This window comes from Diceros bicornis, chromosome 28 (assembly GCF_020826845.1).
Source record: "Diceros bicornis minor isolate mBicDic1 chromosome 28, mDicBic1.mat.cur, whole genome shotgun sequence".
Lineage (NCBI taxonomy): Eukaryota > Metazoa > Chordata > Mammalia > Perissodactyla > Rhinocerotidae > Diceros > Diceros bicornis.
The window spans coordinates 21,528,553-21,546,121 of record NC_080767.1 but is presented as its reverse complement, the minus strand read 5'-3'; the positions used below and the strand labels follow the sequence as shown (position 1 = coordinate 21,546,121).

Below are 17,569 nucleotides of genomic sequence, written 5' to 3'. Positions count from 1 at the left end.
TTGAGTTTTTTGAATTTGTAGAAAAAGCTTTCAGAAGCCAGACACCGAGTCACTTTGATTTGCTCTAACACTTTGTGAGTTGAATGGAACTAGCTTCTATTAATTCTTAGGGGTCTTAATGTACAAGATATTCCAAAATAGCCAAGACATACATTTCAAGTTTAGTAAAACCAAATGCTCTCAAGTTCCAATGCGAACAAAAAATTTTCCATTACAAAAGTGGAAAGACCCACACACCTCGCCAGGGGACCAGCACCTACCTCTCCATTTGCGCCATCAAAGATAATTACACTAAAGCTGGGACTCGACCTCTCCCCACTGACACATCTTTGCTCCTTAACCTTGTGGCAAGTAAGTTAGGCAGTGATCTCACCACGTTCAGATGAAGCTAAGACTCCTCAAGTTAGGCTGCCTCATTCAAGGTCATGCGGCTAGTAAGGCGTGGAGGACTTTCAGTCGAAATAGAACTCACACTCTTGAAGTGGCTGATACACCATCCAAATGAGAAAGACAGATTTGAGGTTTTTTGGATAGGGAAGGATATACTTAACTTTACAGCATCTCCTCTTTTCACAGTCACTAGTTCTAACCTTGGGGCAGTGCCATTCTCCCAGGGGGCCTTTGCAAATGTCTGGGAGCATCTTTGGAACTCCAGTGAAGAGGGTGGGCTGTGCTGGCTTTTAGTCCTCCAGAGGTCAGGGACGCTAAAACAGGCTGCAGTGCTTACGACAGTTCCACGCAACAAAATATCATCAATCCCAAAATGCAAATAGTTTCTTGTCGAATAACACTACATGAAGTAGAAGTGGTGACATTACTAACTCGCTTTGGCATGAAGTCAGACCAAGAGATGCAGTGACCTGTCAAAAGGGCAGTATAAAGGTGGAACAGTTAAAAAGCTCAGGCTTTGTCCAGGAAACATGCTGTACAGGCCATGCTGGCTGGACTGGTCTTTTTGTCTACATGCTCAGGAAAGGCCTTATGAAATCTTTTCACAGGGTCATGGACAGACACACCAGCTTCCACCACTTACTAACTGGGTAACCTTGAGCAAGTTACTTAACTTCTTTGAGCTTCAGTTTTGTCTGTAAAAGGGAACAATAATTAACTCATAAGACTATAAGGATTAACCGAGCTATCTCCATGAGCCTGGCACAGTGTCTAGGCAGAGAGTAAGTGTCCTGTTAAGTGGCGGTTATATTTATTTCTACATTATCATGAAATGCCACCCATGGTTTATGCCCCTCAGCTAACTGCTTTCTTACAATATTTCCAGTGAAGAAATGTATATTCCAAACAAGATTTACATTTTGTCAAAGGCTTAGGTGAAATGTTTTTACCCAGTCGTTAACCTCTAAATTCCTTGGAACAACCACCAAAAAAAAAAAAAAAAAAGACAAGTTTAGCAGAATAGTAAAATTTAAACTTGAAAAACTGAAAACTTCTGTTATCACACTATACCCAAATTGCATGCTAATACACTAATGTTCAGTATTAGTTTACACATACTACAAGGGAGTAATGAAAAATAATTTCTTTTCATGGCCAACTATGGAGGAAATAGAGCCAATTAATACTTAAATAGTGAAGAGCCCACCAGAGGGTAGAGCTGAGAATTCTGCTTAATAGGTATACAAGATATGCGACTATTTAGTTGTAATTGGAACCAGATTAAACAGAATATTTACCTATATATCACACATCCATAGTTTGCAGAATAGAGCTAGACAAAGCCACTCTCAGCCTCTCCAGAACAGTGAATGAAAAGTGTTTTGAACGTTCAAGAACAAGCCACCATATAAGCCCTTCTTGAATTCTCTCCACAATCCTTTCTTCTTCCAAATCCCTGTATTTTTGTGTGAATTTACTGTACACTCTCAGAGGTTGGTGGTTGCATATTTGGGATGGAAAGAGCCTAAGGTCACCTCTGCATGGCCAATGAGAATTAAAGTCTAGATACAGTTCACTGGTAGTCTAGCCCACAATGCAACAGCCTTCTCTGTTTAAAAAACATTATTGAAGGGCCGGCCCCGTGGCTCAGCGGTTAAGTGTGCGTGCTCCGCTACTGGCGGCCTGGGTTTGGATCCCGGGAGCGCACGGATGCACCGTTTCTCCAGCCATGCTGAGGCCGCGTCCCACATACAGCAACTAGAAGGTTGTACAACTATGACATACAACTATCTACTGGGTCTTTGGGGAAAAAATGAAAAGGAGGAGGATTGGCAACAGATGGCCGGTCTTCCTCAGCAAAAAGAGGAGGATTAGCATGGATGTTAGCTCAGGGCTGATCTTCCTCACACACAAAAAAAATAAAATAAAAAAAATTAAAAACATTATTGAGAGTGCTTATTAAAGAGATAGAAACTGGAGTTAAGCCAATTTGAGATTTGTTATATCTCAAACCAAAAAAAGGGACCTCTATGAACCAATGACTAAGACTCAGAAAATGCTTTACAAAATAATTCTTTAAAGGGCAGTTTTTATAACAGGATTTACTCTGTAGCAACTATGTAAAAAAAGAAGAAAAAGTTTCTATTTAGAAATACCCATCAGGGACTTTTTCCACATTTACCCTGACACAAAGGGTACATCCTTTAAAGAAGCAATAGAAAGGAAGTTGCACAATAGAGACATCATGTTTGCTTTCCAGAAATTTCACTGAATCTTGACACAATGACCTAGCTTTGGGGTAACATGAAGGATGCCAAACTTCAAAGCAGAATGGAAGACATTTTCAGATAAAGCAAATGTTCAGTTCTGAGCTTCCTGATGCTGTCAGCATTCCAAGTGAACTCAACAGGAAGAGGTCAAATCTTCTTTCCTGCATCACCCTGAGCAGACCTGTGGTTTACCTCTTCACCCCCCAAGTCTCAAGGTGGAGGAGAGGTTCTCGCTCTGCCAGGCATTATGTAACCAGTGCGTGGGGAGATGTGCCTCTTTACTCAAGGCTTCCAGACTGCAGTCCAGTCGCCTTGCTTTGTGGATCATAGGTAGTCCTGAAGCACGTACCATGTAAAGGGAAGCCAAGTTTCAAGAAATAAAAATGGAGCCAGTCACAATCCTGAGTGCTGTGAGAGAGGCAATAGGGCATTCAAACAAAAGATTAATAAAAATAATGTCTACACAGTTCGTGGCAGGGCTTGAAAATGAAAATTAAAATTTCAACCATGAAAGGGGTTCACCAACACCCAGGGACTGGGCTGCCTCCCTGGAGTGGGGGCTGACATGGAAATCCAATTCTACTATGGGGCTATACATGGTAACTGGCAAAAAACATGATAGAACAAAACACATGAATTCCTTTCTTTTGAAAACGGCTTCTAAGGGAGAGCTTGAAGTTAGAGTCCTTTTTCCATGGTCCTGCCTATTCAGCCATCCAGAGCTTGAAGGTCCTGTCATATGAGCAAGTGGCTATGAGCTGCCCATCGGAAGAAATGTCTAGGCCCATTACTTTGCCTTCATGGCCAGCCAGAGTCTTCAGTGGGGACCAGCCTGGGTGGGTCCAGATCTTGGCTGTGTTATCATAGGCACCAGTGAGCAAGAAATTCCCATGGATAGCTGCAAGAGAAAAGGGGAGTTGCTTGAGGAATTCAAGTATTCACAAGACCATAAGAAAATAAAAGCACAAAAATCTGCTAGAACACACTATTTCGAAAGAGAAGGTATTTCCACATGCAGAAAAACCCAACAACACTCTGACTTATGTTCCTTCTAGGCCTCCAGGAAAAAGGGACATCTACATGCAGACTGAGGAAAACAAGTAACATTATTAAGGTTTTTTGGCTCTTTCCCTGATAGACAAGCTGTGCAGAATATTACAGATTCAGTGCTTAGAACTTCCATGGAGAAAAAAATGAGTAAAGCACTCAGGGAAGTCATCTTTACTTCCTAGCAACAAGAAGCATGCTGTGCCATAGCTCTGTCTGAACACACGGTGGAGGGAAGGAGATCATAATTTGCTCCTTCATCAGAGTCCAAATTCTCTCTTGTTCCATTTCCAAGTTAAGCTAAAGCCTGGCCTGCATTCCCAGAATGCAATCTGTCTGTTTTGTGATTAGGCTTAAAACAGGAGGAAGGCTTACGCTCAAACTTGACACCAGTCACTAAGTTTTGATGGGCGGGGATGGTATAGACGCAACGCCGCTGTCGAAGGTCCCACACTTTGCAGGTGTTGTCACCACTTCCAGTGGCAATGTGGTAGCTGTGGGTCAGAGGTAGTATCAAAGTCAGAAATGAAGAGTACTTTCTGACCAAGAACCCTCTCCGCCCCTCATTCAGTGAGTTGTTTTACCCATTGGGGGAGAAATTTATTCCATAGATTTCCTTCAGGTGGCCTTCTAGGAACATGATACAACGTCCTGTGCGCAGGTCCCAAACTCGACCAAATGCATCCAGTCCCCTGATAAGAGAATATAAATCAACATTCGAATCCAGTTCTCTGTGGAAGCAGGTGTAGGTAAAAGGTGAGACTACTGAGCTGCCCCTGGCTATGTGGAAGAAGCCTTACCCAGTGCCAGCCAAAGAGCCATCTTGATGGAAGGCAATGTCATACACACCCATGCTGTGGCCTTCCTGATGCAGGATCTCCTCTTGAGCCTCCAAATCCCATAAGCGCCATGAGCGGTCATAGCTAAGAAATCAAACTGACAATTAACCAGCAGATATTTATTCACTTCCTACAATGTGCAAGGTACTATCAATAGCTGTAATTCAAGTTGTGCTTCTGAACTATTCATAGGACCATATTAACAAGAAATCCTTTCCTGGCATAAACAATGTCTCAACAACTGAGCATATCTATCTTGGGTGCTAACAGGGAAACCATGGACCACCCATAAACCTACTCTAGTGGCTATCTGAAGAACAGAATTCCCTCAGAATGGCCCAGCAAAGAGTCTGCTGCCTTCTTTCGTCCCCAATTCCATTGTTATGTCCTTTCTTTCACTGAGCATCTATACATTTATTGGGGCCTAAATTGGATGCCGGGGATACAAAAATCAGTCATAAACAAACAGATCAATGGAATAGAATAGACCCACGACTATATGGTCAAATGACTTTTTTTTTTTTTTTTTTGGTGAGCAAGATTGGCCCTGAGCTAATATCTGTGCCAATCTTCCTCTATTTTTGTATGTGGGATGCCGCCACAGCATGGCTTGATGAGTGGTGTGTAGGTTCGCGCTGGGATCTGAACCCACGAACCCCAGGCCACCGAAGCAGAGCACGCGAACTTAAACCACTACACCACTGGGCCAGGCCCTCAAATGATTTTTTTTTTTTTTTGTGAGGAGATCAGCCCTGTGCTAACATCTGCCAATCCTCCTCTTTTTGCTGAGGAAGACTGGCCCTGGGCTAACATCTGTGCCCATCTTCCTCCACTTTATATGGGACACCACCATAGCACGGCTTGCCAAGCGGTGTGTCGGTGCGTGCCCAGGATCTGAACTGGTGAACCCCGGGCCGCCGCAGCAGAGCATGCACACTTAACCGCTGGTGCCACCAGGCCGGGCCCCTCAAAAGATTTTTAATGAGGGTGCCAAAGCAATTTTTATAGGGAAGGGAGAGTCTCTTCAATAAATGGTTGGAGAACTGTCTATGTGCATGGAAACAAAACAAACTCATTAAAAAAGTGGGCAAAGTACCTGGACACTGAACAAAAGAGGATATACTAATGGTCAATAAGCACCTGAGAAAGTACTCAACACCAACAGTCATTAGGGTAATAAAACTGAGAACCATGAGGGGCCAGCCTGGTGGCGCAGCAGTTAAGTGCACGCGCTCCGCTTCAGCGGCCTGGGGTTTGCAGGTTCGGATCCCGGGTGCAGACCAACGCACTGCTTGTCAAGCCATGTTGTGGCGGTGTCCCATATAAAGTAGAGGAAGATGGGCACGGATGTGAGCTCAAGGCCAATCTTCCTCAGCAAAAAGAGGAGGATTGGCAAAAGATGTTAGCTCAGGGCTAATCTTCCTCACAAAAAAAAAAAAAAAAGGAAAGAAAGAAAACCATGAGATTTCACTACACACATTTGCTAGACTGGGCAAAATGATAAGACTGACAACACCAAATGTTAGCAAGGATATGAAGCAACCAAAATTTTGGGAATGTAAAATGGTACAACCACTTTAGAAAACCACTTGGAAGTTTTAAAAAGTTAAACAGACACCTACCCTATGACCTAACAATTGCATTCCCAGGTATTTATTCAAGAGAAAGGAAAGAAAAACATGTCCACAAAAAGCACTGTACAAGAATATTTATAGTAGCTTTACTCTGACTAACCAAAACCTGGAAACAGCCCAAGCGTCCGTCAGTAAGAGAATGGATAAATAAACTGCGGCACAAACAATTCAATAATACAGGAATGTGAGTCACGTGAGTGCATGCATCTGTCAAGACTAACTGAACTGCACACTGAAAATAAATCCATTCCACTGCAAGTAAATTATACCACAATTAAAAAGTTCTTTAACAGATTCTAGCCTCAACGAACTTGCAGAACAAGAAAGGGAGATGGATTTGTGAGCAGAAAGATGATAATACAATGTGTAGTCAAAAAAAAAATATACACCTCTAATATTGGTCAAGAAAGAGAAGAAAGGGTGAAAATCCTAGTTTTCTGGCCATTAGTGATTTTGAAATTTCGATTAACTTCAATTTACAAGCAAACATGCTTAAGCCCTCACTATGCCACATACTCTTCTGATTCTCACTCAGTGCAGTCCAAGAAAAGACCTGAAGATCTTTGCTCTAAAAATTTACCTGGCAGAAAGCCATAAAGGGTTAACAAGAGGCCACAGGCGGTACAGACAGAACAGCAACAGGATGGCTTACCAGGTGGTGCCCAAGAAACGTCCTGAGGGATGCCACATTACACGGGCCACGCGCACCGTATGGCCTTCGATATCTGCCACTGGTTCATCACTGAAAAGGAATCAAACATGTGACTAAACTATTTCATACTCATGGAAATATTCATTGAATTTATTAACTGTTGGACAGAGACACACCCATTCTGTACCACTGAGAAGCCAACTTGTAACTAAACTTGTAATTTGTTAAAACTTTAGGGCTAATAATAATTTAAGTCTCTCCTCAAGGTTTTAAAAGATTTGGGACTATTTCATGTGCCCTCAGGGCAAAACCGTCCACAGCACTTCAATAAACACTGTCTTTCTGCCTCAATTCAAAAACTTAATAAACTCTTAATGCTATACACTACTTAGGATTAGAGAAAAACAAAATACTCTAGCCTGAGAAGCAAAATAGTCTCTCTGCATCAAAGCAGTGCTGGGATTCTAGAAAGAAAATACACTTTCATAGAGATGTGAGGCTACAGAAATCACAGTTTTGGTTCAAGTGGATTATAGATAAACCTTTCTCAAACTTTAGCTTGTTCAGGATCTGCATGGAAAAAGGAACTCCTAAATAGACAGACACTTAGCTTCCGTCTGGTGGCCATTCAATTCTACTGCACAGCAACCACAGAAAGAAGATCTGAAACACCAGCGAGAGGAAATAAACATGAACCCTAAAGAGGGCAATTAAAAAGGGAACTTTGTCAATGTGCGTACACAGAACTAATCGAAGTCCTAGGGGAACAAATACCGCTAAGTATTACCAAGGCCAATTAAAACTTGCTGCGCTCACAGGTAAGCCCTTGTCTGCCAGAGTGGAGACACTAATTAGCTCTTCACAAAACCCTGGAATAACAGCCTCACGCGCTTTCCTAAAGAAAGAAAACTAAGTAACTGAATTCAGATGTCTTTTAGCCAACAAGGTGCTTCCAAAAATTTCTCAGAAAACAATAATCACAAACACGTAAAAAAAAAAAAGTTGTAATTGGAAAATAGTCTAGGTAAAGGATGACGCTGCTGGGAGGAGACATCTCTTCCTTGGCAATATTGCCAGATAGACCTCACTTTCCTCTCCCCTGTGGCTGTTTGCTAAGAACCAACGTGCTGCCAGGAATATTATCTTTAGTCAATTTCCAACATCAAATCCATTGCATAGGAGGTAGAATGGATCTTTCCAGAACAACTGGAGCCGGGAAACAGTGGCCACTACGTTGCAGGCAAAAATCAAGGTCCAAAGTTAACAAATAAGAAAGACCTGACAACTCCTCTGGTGAGAAAAGGTCTAAGAAAGAAATCCTCCAGCAGGCAGGCCCGGTGGTGTAGTGGTTAAATTTGCGCATTCTGCTTCGGTGGCCTGGGGTTCGCCGGTTCGGATCTTGGGCACAGACCTACTCACAGCTCATCAAGCCATGCTGAGGCTGCGTCCCACATAGAAGAGCTACAACTCTACAACTATGATATAAAACAATGTACTGGGGCTTTGGAGAGAAAAAAGGGAAAGAAAAGAGGAAGACTGACAACAGATGTTAGCTCAGGGCCAATCTTCCTCAAAAAGAAAAAGAAAAAGAAAAAGAAATCCTCCATTCTGTGTTTGTTTTGAGGAAGATCAGCCCTGACCTAACATCCACACCAATCCTCCTCTTTTTGCTGAGGAAGACTAGCCCTGAGCTAACACCCATGCCGACCTTCCTCCACTTCATGTGGGACACTGCCACAGCATGGCCTGACAAGTGGTGCGTGGGTACACGCCTGGGATCCGAACCCGGGCTGCCAGCAGCGGAGCACTCGCACTTAACCGCTACGCCACGGGGCCGGCCCTCCTCCATTCTGTTTTTAGTCCAAGTTATACTTTGACTCTTACAGCATCTCTGGGGTTAAACGCCAGTTTTTTCAACTCCCAAGGGCCAATCACCTATTTAATTCAGTGACCGCAGTATGGACAGAACAGTAGTAATAGTCACCTGTCAAGGCTCCAAAGCTTCACAGAACCATCAGCAGCACAGGAGGCCAGATTGACATCTTTTTGGTCCAAGGAGACAGTGGATTTCGGATGGAATACAATTGCTCCTACATTTGTGTTATGGCCTGAAAGAGTTTAAGAGATGAAAGTTAAAGAGCTCCTGCCCCCTTATAACTTATGTGCAAACACAGACTATGAGGAATAATGTAGACATATATTAGAGAACATGTGGACATACAAAGAATAATATTAAAGTAACTATTTGACTACTTAAAAAAATGAACTATTTTAATTTAAACTAATATTTAAATTACGTTAAAAAAACCAAAACACAAACACACTTTGTTTTTTGATTTAGGGATTGTAAAATGCCAGAGTGGGGCTGGACCTGGGAGAAAAGTGGTATGTGTATGACGTTATCATCTTCCAGCCTTGCAGTCAGAGAAAACCAAACCAAGTCACGTCAAATCAAGATTTAACCTTGCATGTACTGGATCTGCGAGTCAGGCAGAGTTTTACAGTTTTACTCCTTGACAGAGTTCACACTGGGAAAAAGACTGAGATTTAAACAAGATTCCAACTCACCTCGAAGAGTGTGAAGAAGGTTGCAATCAGGAACAGACCAGAGCTTGCAAAGCCCACTCCTATCAAATACAAAGGAAAGCATCTCAGCCAGGGTTGCTCTGGGAAGGAAAAGGTACCTTGGTAACATTACTAAAGGACAATCTCTTCTCACCCCCAATAAACTTTACAGCGGCAGACAGAAAAATAAAAGTAAAAGGCTTATCATTTGAAAGGTAACAGGAGAAAGCTACAACCAGGTTTCAAGCAACCAGAGGCCTCCAATGGACTATAATTAATATAGCACAAGTTGCTCTTCTCCTCAACTTTTGGATCAATTTGTGAAGGAAGGTAGGACAAATTAAACTATCTAATAATAGTAATATTAATAATGACACTATCTCCCTAAACATGAATAGCATTTTACTGCTTACAAAGTAAATTTTTTAAAAAGACTTATTCTGGAAAATTTCCAACCAATTACTTTTTTATCTATCATCTCAAATAATCCTTATAACAGACCTGTGAGGTACAGAAAGCAGGAACGATCATTTCTACTTTAAAATGAAGGTAACTGAAGCTTGGGGAGGTAGAGGGACAGGCTTTCTCCTGAACCAGTCTCAATTTCTGCCTAGTCAAGTAGTTCTCGTGAATATAATGTAGGGAAGTTCCCCCTGACTAGAGGCCAGGTCCCACAAAACTAACTCAATAACTAAATAGAACAAAACAACAAAGTTATCACAACCTAAGAGTTTTCTGCATATGTGGTGGTAAGTAGAAAATAAATAAAAATAACTAAAAATAAAGATAAAAACACTAATTTATATTATGTTTACTGAGTCCTTACCACATACCAGGCATTATGAAGGCAAAATGCTTTACTGACATTATCTCATCCTACTTACAGATGAGGAAACTGAAGCCGGCAGAGATGAAGTATCTCGCCTAGGTCACACAACCAAAAAAGGAAAGCTATATTCAGGTGTGGATAGTAGTCAGTCTATAAGCCGACTGTATGACCCATTCCAAATTGCTAGTGTCAAGAACACGACAGACTGCTACATGTCATGGATCTCTGGGGTCTCTTGTGAACAGTCCCCCATTTAGGAAAAAAAGTCACTGTAACATGGGACTTACCAGCAAGCTGTGGCCAGCATTTTGGAATTGGGACTAAAGTGACAGTAGGAGATAGGCCGATCATCCCCAATCTGACTGCAAAAATTATTCAAAGACTTAAAGACAAAAAAAAGAAAGATAAACGTGATCATTAATAGGCTAATCCAAGAGTTTCTTGGCTTTTCCACCATAAAAAAGCAACTTTACAGTTTTAATCAACTCAAGATTCTTTTATACTATTTTTGTTAGGAGACACTTATATTGATGAATGAATGGAGTCAAGGCTCATCTAGAACTCCAGCATGCTGTCTTCTAGTCTTAGAACCACTAGCTTCTGTGTCAGCTAAATATAAACAGGAAAAGCGTGGAGAGATCTAAAGTATAGCTTTGACATATTAAAAAGAAGAATTAAAGAGCAGAACCATAGGCCTCTGCTGAGTACAAAATACAGCAGATTCCTGCCACCTTCACTGGTGGCTCCTCCCAAATGGCAACAGTGTAAGTGCAGACAAATAATTATAGCTGCCTTTACCTTCCTAGAGGCGGGTCAAAGCAGAAAATCTAATAAATATTTAAGAACCTTTAAGACAGTGGATAATTGCTGAGAGCATCTTACCCGGAGAGACTTGTGCAGCTCTTGCATCTGGGAGGTCCTGGTTGTCTCAGGAATCTCTTTATGGAGACGGGCCTCTTCCAAGCGTTTCATTGCTCTGTGACATAAAAACATGATTACCATGAGCAAATGGGTTGTAGATAAGGGTCTACACAAGTATCTCTACCACTCAATTTCATTTTACAACCACAGTCATTATAAAGCAGATCTTCAGTCCTTAAGAGGAAACAAGAAAAAACATGCTTCTTTCTCCTTCTAGAGGTTCTCCTTACCTGGGCAGTGAATAATTAGCAATCCACAGTCTAGCAACCTTCAGGCTGTTTGGTCCTTCATGGTACCAGGTTTGCTGATACTGAAAGTTAAAATAAGAGCAGAAACGTTAAGTCTGCAGCATCCCTGCTCCTCTCATAGCTGTCAATACCCTATTGTACCTGCCCAGAAAAAGGGCGAATTAGTTCAGTAATAGGATGAAATCAGGGATATGTGCTTTCTACAGCGTTTCTTTCTGTGAGGTCTTACTGAATAGATTCTGGTTCCGTGTTCAAAATTACACCAAGAACGCCAATGGTTCTCTCTCTCCTGAACGGGAAACTCCCTAATCTCCATTTATACCTACACAGGAACCACAAATTATTGCCAACAACTACTCCTAAAAGGTAGAGTCTTCAAAAACATTTCCTCCCTCATCCTAGCAAAGCAAACCACTGGAAAGAGAAAATGAGAGAACTAGTCTCTCATTTCCTTCATGTCTATACTATGAAACTAAAGGCATATTTTACCTCCTCTTTGGACTTCTTAGATTTCTCATCATCTTTTTTGGTCTTTTTTAAGGCATCAGTACCAACCACTGAGAGGATATTTCTTAACCTATAACAACAACAAAAAAAATCAAAATTTAAACAGAGTTGAGATGAGACTGTGAAAAGGACATCTAAGAAGAGAGTAAGCATCTCCTACTCTCTCACCATTCAAACCCCAAGCAGCCTTCAAGAGTCAAGCTGTCACGCCTCAACCTCCAGTGTGATTTCTTTCACTCAATCTTTTTTTTTTTTTTAAAAGATTTTATTTATTTATTTATTTTCCCCCCAAAGCCCCAGTAGATAGTTGTATGTCATAGCTGCACATCCTTCTAGTTGCTGTATGTGGGACGCGGCCTCAGCATGGCTGGAGAAGCGGTGTGTCGGTGTGCGCCCGGGATCCGAACCCTAGCCGCCAGCAGCAGAGCGCACGCACTTAACCGCTAAGCCACAGGGCCAGCCCTCACTCAATCTTTTTTATTTGAAGATTCCCTAAATAGAACTATAAGGAATTACTCTATTCAATTTAGAGTCAACTAGCCCCAGTACTGCTATCACTTGGTCTGTGAAGAGAGCCAACCGTCCCTCAATGCCACAATGTGCCAGATACTGACTCGGGCGCTAAGTATACAACAATGAGGAAGAAATAGTTCTTGATTTCAAGTAGCATAGTTGGGGGGAGGTGGTGCAGAAAGTAACAGGGAACCTAGAGTACATTATACTAAGTATTATGAGAATGTTAAGTAGAGGATGCTTAAGGGGAACATAAAAGGAAACCTAACCTAGGCTTGGAGGGAGGTGGATCAGGGAAGGCTTCACAGAGGAGGTGTTACCTAAACTGAGTCCTCAGTTAGTCAGGTTAGTAAGTCAAGAATGGGAAAGGACAGTTGGGGCAGAGGGATTAACAAATGTAAAGGTCTGGGGTTAAGAAAAGCATGTTGAGCTTGGAATCACAAATAGTTCAGGATGGGTGGAGCATGGAGCGCGAGAAAAGGGCTGGTGAGGGATATGGCTGCAAATGTAAGTAGGCGCCAGGTCACAGAGAGCTCCTAATGCCATGGTTAAGGAGGGTTTACATTTGAGAAAGATCCTTGGAAAAGTATGGTGAGTGGACTGAAGAGAGAAGAATAAATGCAAGGAAATCAAGACAGTGAACCACCGCAGGAACCCTCCAAGACTCAATGGTGGACTGAAGTAAGATAGTGGCAGTAGGGATTCAAGACATTCATCTAAGGGACACAATAATAAGACAAACTTTGCTGTTGGAGAAGATAAACAATAAACAACAATAAAAGCATACCCTTTGAAAGAGTTACTAAGAAAATAACACACTATGAAAGAGAATAATGGAGGGGCTTACTTTACAAGGGGTCAGGTGTTAGGAAAGGCTTCTTAGAGACGGCATTTATGCTGAGAACAAAAGAGTAAAAAGGCCCTAAAAGCAAAAGAGAGGAGAAAAATTAAGTAGAAAGAAAAAAAGCTTGCGCATTCCAGGAGGACCACTGTGGCTACTAAGCCTTGTAAACTGGGGAAGAGTAGCACAAGATGAGGCTGAAGAGCAGGATTAGGAGCTTTTTACTCCAAATAAAAGACGATGACACTGCAGGATTTTAAGTAAGCAATCAAGACAACACATTTGGAGCTATTACAACAGTCTAAATGTGAAAGCAATGGAGGCAGAGAAAAGAAGACACATTGGAGGTCCCGGCCCCGTGGCTTAGCGGTTGGGTGTGCGCGCTCCGCTGCTGGCGGCCCAGGTTCGGATCCCGGGCGCGCACCGACGCACCGCTTCTCTGGCCATGCTGAGGCCGCGTCCCACACACAGCAACTAGAAGGATGTGCAGCTATGACATACAACTATCTACTGGGGCTTTGGGGGGAACAAAAATAAATAAATAAAATCTTTAAAAAAAAAGAGATTCTGCAATTTTAAAATCACAAGAGGAGCGTTATCTGAGGACAGTGCCCTTTTCAACAATATCCAAAAAACACTTCTCACTATGTTTTACGTCATTGACAAGAAATGCCTTTGTTGTCTAAATTTTCAAAGTTCAACAAACATTTACCCAACTCAAAATTCCACACTGGGGAGGGGAAGGAGCATGTTAACGCCTTCTTCACAGTTTATAAAGACAAATTAGTAGCAGAGTAAAAACTGGCTTAAGGCTCAGATTATGGGCTAAACTATTCTGTTAACATTGTCTGAGACATTCTATTAAAGTTTTAGCTACATTACCAACTGAAATTTGGGACTAGAACCCTGTGGTTAAAAAAGAAAAGAGTAGGGGCTGGCCCCGTGGCTTAGCGGTTAGGTGTGCGCGCTCTGCTGCTGGCGGCCCGGGTTCGGATCCCGGGCACGCACCGATGCACCGCTTGTCCGGCCGTGCTATGGCAGCGCCCCACATACAGCAACTAGAAAGATGTGCAACTATGACATGCAACTATCTACTGGGGCTTTGGGGAGAAAAAGGGAAAAAAAGGAGGAGGATTGGCAATAGGTGTTAGCTCAGGGCCGGTCTTCCTCAGCAAAAAGAGGAGGATTGGCATGGATGTTAGCTCAGGGCTGATCTTCCTCACAAAAAAAAAAAAAAAAGAAAAGAGTAAATATCTAGAAAGGGCACCTTTCTCTTCTTTCAGCAGGACCCTCTCCGAAAAGCGTGATGGGCTCCCCCAAGGCCCGAAGGCAAGCCTTGACCTCCGAGTCATCTGTGGAAACGTTGATTTGCCGGGCTCGCTTCCTTCTCTCAAACTCGGCTAATACTTCAGCCTGTCGCTCACTGATGTGCTCTTCAATTTCAAACACTTCTCCTATAAAAAGAACAGGAAACATCAGCATAATCACCAGATCTTCTTCAAATAGAGGAAAAGAAATAATTTCTCACAATTAGAGTCTGTGTATGCTACTAGGGAAAGTCAACTGTCTAATCTATTAAGCACTTTATAGATATAGTTTACTCTTTCTCAGTTTATTAAATTATGCCAAACACAGAAAATTAAATGATACAGCTTTAAGAGGCAGGAAAATGGTTCAAGTCATGTTGTTTGATTTGGCAACCTTACACCCATATAAACACACAGCTTACATGAGATGAGAAAGAGTACGGAGCATCTTTAGCAAATGAGTTAAATGGCTCTTCTATCCAGAAGATAAAATAGAAATGCGGTTTTAACAATTGCCAAAGCTATTCTCTAAAACAGTCCCAGTATCGGGACACTTACAAATGAAACTAGTAAACTAGAAAGAATTACCATGAAAATGATATTCCTTGACTCGAAGGCTTTTTGGATAATCTAGCAGCTGGTTTTTTTTTTTTTTTTTTGTGAGGAAGATCAGCCCTGAGCTAACATCCACGCCAATCCTCCTCTTTTTTGCTGAGGAAGACTGGTCCTGAGCTAACACCTATCGCCATTCCCCCTCCTTTTTCTCCCTTTTTCTCCCCAAAGCCCCAGTAGACAGTTGTATGTCATACTTGCACATCCTTCTAGTTGCTGCATGTGTGACGCTGCCTCAGCATGGCTGGACAAGCAGTGCGTCGGTGCGCACCCGAGATCTGAATGCGGGCCGTCAGTAGCGGAGCGCGAGCACTTAACCGCTAAGTCACGGGGCCGGCCCCTCTAGCAGCTAGTTTTAAAACTCACACCAAATACAAGCATTTGGATGAAAAATGAGAAGAACAGCGGTGATGCAGTTATGTTTAAAAACAGCATAAATGGTTAAAAATGTCTGTAAAGTGCATGTGTATAGAAAAGAAAATGTGTAGGAGGATCAATGAGAAACCTGAAAGAGATCCTTTCTGCAAAGAAATCTTTTCATTTTATACCATTCTGTACTGTCTGAATTTATGACAAACATGTATAATTTTATTTTAAAAATACAGTAGGCCACCAGTTACTGACATGGAAAGATATCCTCAATAGTACATAGAGTATAAAATACAAGTTACAAAACTATTTGTATATCATGGTTTCATTTATGGAAAAAAATTATACATTTTCATAGCTTTATTAAATTCTCAGAAAGATATACACCCAATTAATAAGCATTACAGGATTTTATACTTCACAATTCTACATTGTTTGATATTTTTCAAAATAAAAATAACTATTACTTATATAATTTAAAAAACATTTCATTTTGAGGGAAAAGTAATTGCAAAACTAAAAAAACGGAGAATATTATGAACGACAGTAGCTCCAAACCAATGCCAGAACTATGCTAGATCTCCAGAAGACAAACGGAATCACTTTGAAGCCAAATACACGCTGAATAAACTCCTGACAAAATTACTAACAATTCACGGAAGAAAAACTGTATAAAAGGTTTTAAGAAAAAGGCGTTCTGGATGATGATAAGCGGGGTAGGCAAAGTAAAACCTTACACAGATGCAAGTTTAAAACTGCAATTTTATGACACTATAAAACTAGTGATATCTAAGTTTAGGAAGGTATTCATTACAGAAAAGTTGAGCACCAAAGGTAAACATGGACTCACAATTTGCATCTTACCAGAGGTTATGTTAATATTTCCTGCTTCAATTCCTGCTTTAAGTCCTTCTTTTCCCAAAATCCCAGACTCTCCTTTGGCCAGACGCTCCCTCTCCTTCTCTTCCAAACTTCCATAATAGATGTGTGGCTTCTTCACAACAGGAGCGACTAAGTCATCAGGTGCCTTAGTTTTGGTCGCCTGCTAAATCAAAGACCTGGATTAACCTAAGGCTTCACCTTAGCAATTTACCGGCCTTCCCCAAAGGATGAGGCTCATCCTGAGCGTCAGTCCTATTTCTTCCCGAACGGAAACGACAAGTTGGACACCTTAAGATGCGTTTTCACTGATTGAGGGGGGTGTTTCTCAATCACTTAAGTTTTGCAGACAGGAAGAAGTTGAGGATACTCGTGCATTTCTCTTGGTGATTTTCCTATCAAAGGTTTGCTTTTAAACACGTTTACTTCATTCTGTTGGAAGTGCAATGTCTTCTGCGGTTTTACGACACTTCCAGGGTTATTGCTCATCACAGGGGAAATATCAAGGATAACTGAAATAGCCAAGGCGATGTAAGGGGGAAACAAGTTACAAAGATGCTGGTCTATACACTTCAAACGTTTTCAGACGTCAGGCTGTAGATAGGAAGAAAGAAGGCCTCATTACAATTAAGAGGTCTGACACGGACATACATCTCGGCCAAGGCACTACGTCCTCCCTTTCAGAGCTGCGTTTTTGGACCCGTGGGAAGAGATATTTACCGTTCGCGGGTGTAGCGAGTGATGCAAATAAGCTAAAGCGCATGAAAGCGCTGAGGGATCGGGAACACGCTGCTCCTCCTCACACCTCCACCGCCTAGCCCGTTCCCTAACGGCCCCATCCCGCTGGACTCCCCACCCCTCGGCGCTCCCTGCCAGAGTGAGCTGAGCTCTGTACCGTGGAGGAGGCTCGTGAGGAAGCCATGCCGAGCTCTGGAGCCGCGAAGCCCCAGCGAAACTCGACCTCTACGTTTCAGACCGTCCACCGCGCGCCCAGCAAAGCGGAACTGCGTCACCTACCGGAAGTGGGCCGACAGCCGGCGCAGCATCGTGGGCGGCGTGGAGCATGACGGGAGTCGTAGTAGGACAGATTCTGGGCGCGTCGAGAGGCGTGGCTTGTAGTCCTCCGAGGAAAGCACGCGGAGGACG

At 42.3% G+C, this 17,569-nt stretch overlaps 1 protein-coding gene across 4 annotated transcripts; it reads right to left on the bottom strand.

Annotated features, from left to right (window-relative positions):
- Window positions 1-1,401: 1,401 nt before the first annotated feature.
- PRPF4 (pre-mRNA processing factor 4) lies at window positions 1,402-17,569 on the bottom strand. Of its 4 annotated transcripts, none has more exons than XM_058523811.1 (14): window positions 17,441-17,569; window positions 16,409-16,589; window positions 14,524-14,710; window positions 11,885-11,972; window positions 11,378-11,457; window positions 11,109-11,202; window positions 10,514-10,608; window positions 9,401-9,459; window positions 8,817-8,940; window positions 6,833-6,922; window positions 4,508-4,630; window positions 4,292-4,399; window positions 4,083-4,201; window positions 1,402-3,558 (listed from the first exon to the last, which is right to left on the bottom strand). In XM_058523811.1, exons 1-14 carry the CDS (start codon window positions 17,486-17,488, stop codon window positions 3,365-3,367), a joined length of 1,590 nt encoding a protein of 529 aa, XP_058379794.1. In that variant the 5' UTR covers window positions 17,489-17,569; the 3' UTR covers window positions 1,402-3,364. The 4 variants fall into 4 exon arrangements, with proteins under 4 accessions (XP_058379794.1, XP_058379795.1, XP_058379796.1 ...); XM_058523812.1 differs by having other exon boundaries at window positions 16,409-16,586; XM_058523813.1 differs by lacking the exon at window positions 17,441-17,569 and adding an exon at window positions 17,319-17,415.